This window comes from Aquila chrysaetos, chromosome 1 (genome assembly GCF_900496995.4).
Source record: "Aquila chrysaetos chrysaetos chromosome 1, bAquChr1.4, whole genome shotgun sequence".
Lineage (NCBI taxonomy): Eukaryota > Metazoa > Chordata > Aves > Accipitriformes > Accipitridae > Aquila > Aquila chrysaetos.
The window spans coordinates 67,228,506-67,236,716 of record NC_044004.1 but is presented as its reverse complement, the minus strand read 5'-3'; the positions used below and the strand labels follow the sequence as shown (position 1 = coordinate 67,236,716).

Here is an 8,211-nt window from a genome sequence, read left to right as displayed (position 1 = left end):
GTGGGAAGTTCAGTGGCAGTGGCGTCCCCAAATGAAAAAGGGAAATGACAGGGATGCGTAGTTTTCTGTTCTGGGAGATGTATTTTAGGGAGAAGGCCACATAGAAAGGAGCCCTAGAGGCATTTTTAGCATTTTAACCGAGTAACTGGGTCAAAGTAAGGCCAGGAGAGGGCTAGCAGACAGCTCCACTGGTACGCCTGAGGGGGCGGTGGTTCGATGGACAAGTCCTGTCAGAACCGCCGCGAGAGGGACAGCGCTGCCCCTGCAGGAAAGCTGCTTCCCCCGAATCCTTCTCCTTTCCTAGAAGGACCCCCTTCCCCTCTCGCTTCATCACCTGAGCCCCGCCAAGAAGCCGGCCGCGTCACCAACGCAGCTCTCGCCCCGCTCAACGCCCGTCCCCGCCGCCGTTGGGGACAGCGGCGCCACGGCGCCCGCCTGGAGCCGAGATGGCGCCGCCCCCGCCCGCCCCTCCTCGCGCCCGCCCTCACAGCGGCCGCGCGTCCCCGCCAAAGGCTGCGCCGCCCGCTCGGCTCTAGGGCCTGGCAGCAGCCCCGCCCGCCTGCCGCTTCACCGCCAGCGGCCGGGCCGCAGCTCTCGCTCGTCCCGCCGGATCCGCTGCGGTCGTTTTCTTTCTGAGGCGGGCGCTAGCGGCGCCCTTACTCGCGGAGGACCCGGGAGGTTGCGCCGCTCCTCAACGCTGACTGGCGGCCGTTGGCGCCGCAGGGGTCCTGGTGCCCCCGCGCCGGGACCAGAGCCAGATCCGGAGCCAGCCGGGAGCTGGCGGAACAGGCACTGCGTCCCCACCACCTCTCTCCCGCGGAGTCAGCAGAGAAGAGGCTGAGGAGGGGACCTGCGCGCACGGCGTCCTCCGCATTGTGCGAGCCTGCATGGGCACGGCGAGGGGGCGCGGCCGTGGGGCTTCCCCGAGCCTCCCGCCTCCCGGCCGTGCGCTCGCACCCTCCCCGGCATCGCCTGTAGCCGTGAGGCGCCGAGTTAAGGCATGAGGGATGCTTTTGTGCTCGCCTGCGGGCGGAGCAGCGGGTAACGGCGGACCTAGCGGCAGCCGGAGTCGCGATTGCGGGGCAGGTCGGGCGCCGCGGTCACCCGCAGCCCTCCCGGCGGGAGAGGCCGGGCGCGATGCTGAATTGAGCGACCGGGGTCTTTGCAAGCGTGGGGGCAGGCTTAGCAGCCTGTAGCCGGCCTGGGTCCCAGCGGAGCTGGGAGGGCGGGCAGGCAGCTCCCCATGGCGAGCAGCCGGAGCATCGAGCTGGAGCACTTCGAGGAGCGGGACAAGAGGCAGCAGCGCGCCGGGCCGCGCCGCGGCGGCACCGGCTCCGGCAGCGGCGGCGGCGCGGGGCCGCGGGGCAACGGGCTGATCCCCAGCCCGGCGCACAGCGCCCACTGCAGCCTGTACCGGACGCGGACCCTGCAGGCGCTCAGCTCGGAGAAGAAAGCCCGGAAAGCCCGCTTCTACCGCAACGGGGACAGGTACTTCAAGGGCTTGGTGTATGCCATCTCCACCGACCGCTTCCGCTCCTTCGACGCCCTCCTCGTTGAGCTCACCCGGTCCCTATCGGACAACGTGAACCTGCCCCAGGGTGTCCGCACCATCTACACCATCGATGGCAGCAAGAAGCTCACCAGCCTGGATGAGCTGGTGGAAGGTGAGGGGGCTCTACCGGGCCGGGGGCAAGTAGGGCGCAGGCTGTGGGCAGCTCTGCCCTGGCATGTCGAGGTCCAGCAAGAGGTGGCACGGGGCCTGGTGGTGGGTTGCAGGCTCTCCCTGGGGTGGGCTTTCCTCTCACTACCCTGTTCAAAGCTGAGAGAGGTCACCTTGCTGAAAATTGGCAGCCATGGGAGCCCCTGAGGTCAAATGGGCTGGGGTTGCCTGCCGCTGTGAGGTGTGGTAGGCCTCATTTTCCCAGCGTGGACCGTCCACTTCTCCCATCACCCAGACAAGTGCTGTCTGTATGTGTGGGGGTTGACTCTAATGGTAGTTAAGCAGCAGGTACTCTTTTCATCTACAAGAACCATAGCAAAGTTCTTGGCTACCTTTCAGTCATCTCCATTTGTAAGAGAGGGAAATGCTGTAATTTAGTTCTCTAACAGTCATTGATGCCTTGCTGTGGCTTAAGCTTTCACAGAGAAAGCCCCTGTGCTGTGAAAAGGGATATTATACCCTACCACTAAAACAGATTGGTGTAAAGTCCTATTTTCAAATACGATCAGAGTCATAGAGGGAATTATCTACCTTGTCTGACTTCCAAAAGCATTTTATAGAATCAAATGCTTTTCAGAATTGTCCCTAAGTAGCTTTTGATAATGGGACTTAGCTGCTAAGGTTATGTAGACCTTGCAAATCTGAGCAGAGCAGCGCTTGACTACATCTCAAAATGGGGCCAGATGTACTTTTTTCTGAATGAAACATATGCCTCTTTTTTTGTAGGGAATGATAATTACCAGGAGAAGGAGCAGAATTCACCTATGTTCTCACATGATGTCTTAAAATGCAGTTTAAACTCAGCATTACATGAATCAGCCTTTCTAATGTATTGGTTATGTTGTGCATGCTGTGAGGTTCATAATCAATTTACACTTGATGCTTCTCAGTTATCTAATATATCAACCACTGCAGTCCTCCACCCAGTTACTCTATATGCCACGTGTAGCTGGTTTGCATTAATGAAGTAGTAGGATTTGTAGGTCTTCTAATGCCTCATCATTTTTAGGCTTTCAGCTGTGAGTCCTTTAAGCTTTGATTTGGAAACTTGCATTTTCAAAGCAATGCTGAATCACACCTGGAGAATTTGATGAGAAAGGGAACCTGAAGACCTTTATATAATCTACCAGTAAAGGCACTGGGTGTTAGGGACCAGCCACTCCAGAACATGCAAGAGGAAGGGAGAGGCTACAGCATTTGCTGTATCAAGGGGGTCTCACTTAAAAAAGGTATGCATGAAAATGCACTTCATAATAGTAACATAGTGCCTGAGGGCTTTCCCCATCATGTGATCTACCATAAGACTGTTCCATAGTCAAAACAGAGGAAATGTGAAATGATTGTAGAGTCAAATGCCAACTCTGTGGTAATACAATAAATGTGAAATCAACCAAAGACTTTTCTATGATTTGGTGATTAATTTGGAGATAGCTAAAAAAAAAAAAAAAAAAATGCTGGAGTGGGGATGGTAGGGAAAGGAGACAAAGCAAAAATTGGATAAACTAATGATTACTTGGGGTGACTTTTGAAATGTTGCAGAAGGAATGATCTTAAGCTTTTATGGCTTAAAACAAAGACAAAATGACTTGCTGGCTAACAGTATAAATGCAGTGTATACTCTCACAACTCTGCTTTCAGTTATTAACTTTAAAATAAAAACTTCCTGTCTGGTCAAATACAAAGAGTGACCTTTGTCATTGCTCTTTACTGGAAGAATAAAGCAAAACAAATGTCACCACTGAAATGCCACTTCCCTGCTTTCTCAGTAAAGTAAAAGTGGAAAAAAGAGTCCCAATTACTTGGTCATCTATCCATGACCAATACAACTCTTGGGAATCTTAAGAAAATGCTGTAGCATCATAATTGAATTAGTATGTTCTCCAAATAGCATGCCAAAAACTTTACCAGTGTAAGTCTAATCACTATACGGAGAAAGGAAAGCATATACAGGGGTGGGAAGAAAGCAAACAAGTAGCAAATACATCATTCCTTGAAATTATCTGAGCTTTTTGCCAGCTGTTTTGTTCTTGAGATGCTAGAAGAGGATCTGATTTGATTTTATTTTCTTTATTTCTTGTAGTTCCAGCACAGCAAAGTTCAATTTCTGCTCTAGAATAAATACTTGAACATTGGTGATATTCTAAAGTTTGAACTGCAATAGCACCAGAATTAGTTTTGAATGGTGTTTTGTTGTATTGCTTTTTAGTTTTCAGAAAGGAAAATAAAATTAAAGTGCTGTTGTGTATGCCAGCTATAGGCTGAACACCAGACCGAACATGGCTACTTGATGTATTACCTAATTGACTAGTCTGCACATCATAGAATCATTTAGGTTTGAAAAGACCTTTCAGATCGAGTCCAACCATCATCCATGTCCACTAAACCATGTTCTGGAGTACCTTGTCTACGCACTTTTTGAATACCACCAGGGATGGTGACTCAACCACTTCCCTGGGCAGCCTATTCCAATGTCTGACAACCCTCTCAGTAAAGAAATTTTTCCTTATATCCAACCTAAATCTCCCTTGCTACACCTTGAGGCCATTTCCTCTCATCCTATCTCCAGCTGCCTGGCAGAAGAGACCAGCACTCACTTCACTACAAGTCCCCTTCAGGTAGTTGTAGAGAGTGGTAACGTCTCCCCTCAGCCTCCTTTTCTCCAGACCAAACAGCCCCAGCTCCCTCAGCTGCTCCTCACAAGACTTGTGCTCCAGGCCCCTCACCAACTTGGTTGCCCTTCTCTGGACATGTTCCAGCAATTCAATGTCTTTCCTGTAGTGAGGGGCCCAAAACTGAACACAGTACTCGAGGTGTGGCCTCTCCAGTGCTGAATACAGGGGACAATTACCTCCCTGCTCCTGCTGGCCACACTATTTCTGATACAGGCCAGGATGCCATTGGCCTTCTTGGCCACCTGGGCACACTGCCGGCTTATGTTCAGCTGGCTGTCAGCCAGCACCTCCAGGTCTTTTTCTGCCGGGCAGCTTTCCAGCCACTCTTCCCCAAGCCTGTAGCACTGCATGGAGTTGTTGTGACCCAAGTGCAGAACCTGACACCTGGCCTTGTTGAACTTCATATGATTGGCCTCAGCCCATCGATCCAGCCTTTCCAGATCTCTCTGTAGAGCCTTCCTACCCTCAAGCAGATCGACCCTGCCTCCCAACTTGGTGTCATCTGCAAACTTGCTGAGGGTGCACTCAATCCCCTCGTCCAAATCATTGATAAAGATATTAAACAGAACAGGGCCCAACACCGAGCCCTGGGGAACGCCACTTGTGACCTGCCACCAACTGGATTTAACCCCATTCACCACAACCCTCTGGGCTCGTCCATCCAGCCAGTTTTTCACCCAGCGAAAAGTACACTTGTCCAAGCCATGAGATGCCAGCTTCTCAAGGAGTATGCCATGAGAGACAGTGTCAAAGGCCTTGCTGAAGTCAAGGTAGATAACATCCACAGCCTTTCCCTCATCCACTAGGCGGGTCACCTGGTCACAGAAGGAGATCGGGTTGGTCAAGCAGGACCTGCCTTTCATAAACCCATGCTGACTGGGCCCGATCGCCTGCTTGTCCTGGACTTGCCATGTGAGTGCTCTCAATACAAACCATTCCATAATCTTCCCCGGTACCGAGGTCAGGCTGACAGGCCCGTAGTTCCCCAGATCCTCCCTCCGACCCTTCTTGTAAAGGGGTGTCACATTGGCAAGCCTACAGTCCTCTGGGACCTCCCTGTTGACCAGGATTGCTGATAGATGATGGAGAGTGGCTTGGCAAGCACCTCCGCCAGTTCCCTCAGTACTCTTGGATGGATCCCATCTGGTCCCATAGATCTGTGAGTGTCCAGATGGCGTAGTAGGTCACTAACTATTTCCTCATCAGTGTTGTTGAACTGGTACATGGAATCGCACCAGTTCAGGTTCAGTAGTAGCAGCTCTATGAAGTGAGCAGAAGGCGAGTGCTCAGTCACCTTTGCCAAGCCAGCAAGATCTGCATTAAGCCTCCCTAAACTCGAGCCTGTGTGCGTTGCTCTTGGACATTGACGTGCACCAGTGCAGGCAAGCTCTTTAAGAACTGTTTGCCATTTATTGGGTTAATATCTTTCTGGGGTGTAAAAGCTGGCAATATCAAATTCTGTATCATAATAATCCAAACTAGCTGAATTGAGTCACTGATGAATGCTTTTTGGGGTTTGGCCATATTTGGCAATCTGTTTTACTGTTTATCATTTTAAGAGGAAAATAGCTAATGCACAAACATACTGTAGATTTCAAGTATTACTGTTACAGGTTGAGTTAGTTAAAAATTTGACCAGATCATGTTTGTTAGTCAAAAATTGGCAAGCTGCATTTTAAGCATATTGCTTTTCTTAACTGGATATGACAGTCAAAAAAGCATGCTCTGCTGGACCAGCCTTAGGCAAATATCATTTATATTCCCAGCCCCTGTAGATTAGGGAACATGATGGCTTATGAGTTTGACAGTTTTCGTTGCTTTCTTGGAATGGGAGGAGTGAAGAATTTAATTGTCTGCTCCTGATCTTGTTTGAGCAGACAGATCCAGAGAGAAGATGGGGGTTGGGAATATTATGACTTTCTTATAGTTTTCTTTCTTTCAACTTTACTATCAGACATTACACTACTGTTTAGTTTTGAATAGGATATTCCATGTGTAATTTTATATTTTCCCTTCAATAGCAATAATGGAATAATAGTTTCATTTTTATTCTCTGCCAAAGTTAACTAATTAAGTGTTTGTCTAAATCCTTCAGTTTTCTTTAAAAATGTAAGCTTCCTAAAGCATAGCACAATGGTAATAGTAAGAACTGTGCAGTTCTTTAGTGCTGAGGTTTGTGTTTTACATTGATGTCAGTCATGCTCTGTCTTGCTATTCTGTGCTTTCATTGTCTTGGTAGTCAAAGACATGGAGGATCCTGATTGTTAAGGTCTTCTGCAGAGTTGGGAGATACTGTTGGATTTTGGGAGAGGAAACCAAGAGTAGACTATTCCTGGCAACAAAAGTTATGTTGATTTGGCACGTGATAGGGAATTTCTCTAGTTCCCTAGGTAGGAAGCATTGCTAAGAGTCTTCATTCTTTCAACTACAATGCTTAATTAATACAGTCCTTTATAAAATGTCAGTAGTTCTGTCTGCACAGTTGTGCAGACAATCAACAGGCACCTGTAGGGAAGTCTTTGGGCAGGAGGTGGGAAGGTTCTGAGCAGGGCAGTCCTTATGCATGGCTAAGACATGTAGCACAGGACAACATCTGCTTTGAGGAAATGGGCTCTGCCACACTAATACAGAGCAAAAGAATGTTTTTGAAATAAGGTATTGAACAATCCAAGTATTTTCTGCCTTAGATCATTGTTATTGTTACTGCATATTACATTTTAATCCTGCTTAAGTATCTGTGATTCTAGTCAATGCATGCTGTTATATTAGGTCAAGAATATCTTTTGTTAGGGCAAGCAGATGGTAACACCAAGTAGGCAGTTTGTATTTTTGCTTTTTCCAGAAGGTATGATTACCTTCCTGCGCTAAAACCAAAAGCTGTAATGCTTTAAAAAGAGGCAAATGTAGCGGGTTTAACAAAGGGTAAAAAGGAAGGATAAAAGAAGGATTAAAAAACATTAAGAGCATATGCTTCCAAATACATGTTCAAATCACAAATATATGTTCAAATAGTTACACACTCCTGGAGCAGTGGGGTGTGGATGTGAAATATGGATGTAATTCTTAGTTAACTTCCCATCCAAGCGAAATAAAATAGTTCCACCACTGTGCATCTCTTAGTTTCAGGGATGGAAGAAATGTAATTTACCCAAAAAGAGTTATTTACTTACTGTGGAGGAGGCATGTGGCATTGGGTGAGTTTGATACCGGGTGGCCTTAACTGTCTTCTGAAAGAAAGCTTTTACTCTGCCTGAGCAGGTGGTTGGACCAGATGACCTCCAGAGGTCCTTTCCAACCTCAACTGTTCTGTGAAAGCTTGTAGGAAGCTGTCACCTGAACTTCCTGACTTTATTTAGTCGCACCACCCCACCAGCAAGTCAAAAGAGAACTAGGAGCAATTAGTCTTCTGCTAAAATCCTGGTTGTCATCCCAGGTTTTAAAAAGTGCATGGGGAACTTAAATGCTATAGATGAAGATCGTGACTTATACAGGGTTATTGGAGGTGACATGAAAGTGAAGGTATCATAAGAAACTGACGAGGAAGGAAGTTCTGTGAAAGGAAGGAAAGAGAGATCTAAATAACCTAATCCTTCATAAAAGGGGTTGTTTTATTTTTAGATCAGCCCTTTTATACATGCTGTAAATATACGGTTCTGGAAATCTGCTTGGCTTTGTGTTACAGAACACAAAAAGGGTACTCTCCTGTGATTCCTAAAGTGAGAAGGTTAGTAGCCCTAATAACTACTGTGCTATGCTGAATAAGCAGCTTTTGGCACCCTTGAAACTAATGAGTTCCACCAAAAGAAGCTGAGGAACATG

General features: G+C 48.0%; 1 protein-coding gene across 5 annotated transcripts in view; it reads left to right on the top strand.

Annotated features, from left to right (window-relative positions):
- Nucleotides 1-570: 570 nt before the first annotated feature.
- The window catches only part of DCLK2 (doublecortin like kinase 2), a 96,254-nt gene continuing 88,613 nt past the window's right edge, over nucleotides 571-8,211 (top strand). For 3 of the 5 annotated variants that reach the window (XR_003924809.2, XR_003924808.2, XM_030024004.2), the window contains exon 1: nucleotides 571-1,664. Coding sequence is in view for 3 of the 5 variants with exons in the window: in XM_030024004.2 (XP_029879864.1) it covers nucleotides 1,244-1,664 (421 nt within the window). In the remaining 2 variants the exon portion in view is untranslated. The remainder of the gene's footprint in view (nucleotides 1,665-8,211) is intronic. The other 2 variants (XM_030023978.2, XM_030023988.2) reach the window with 2 other exon arrangements.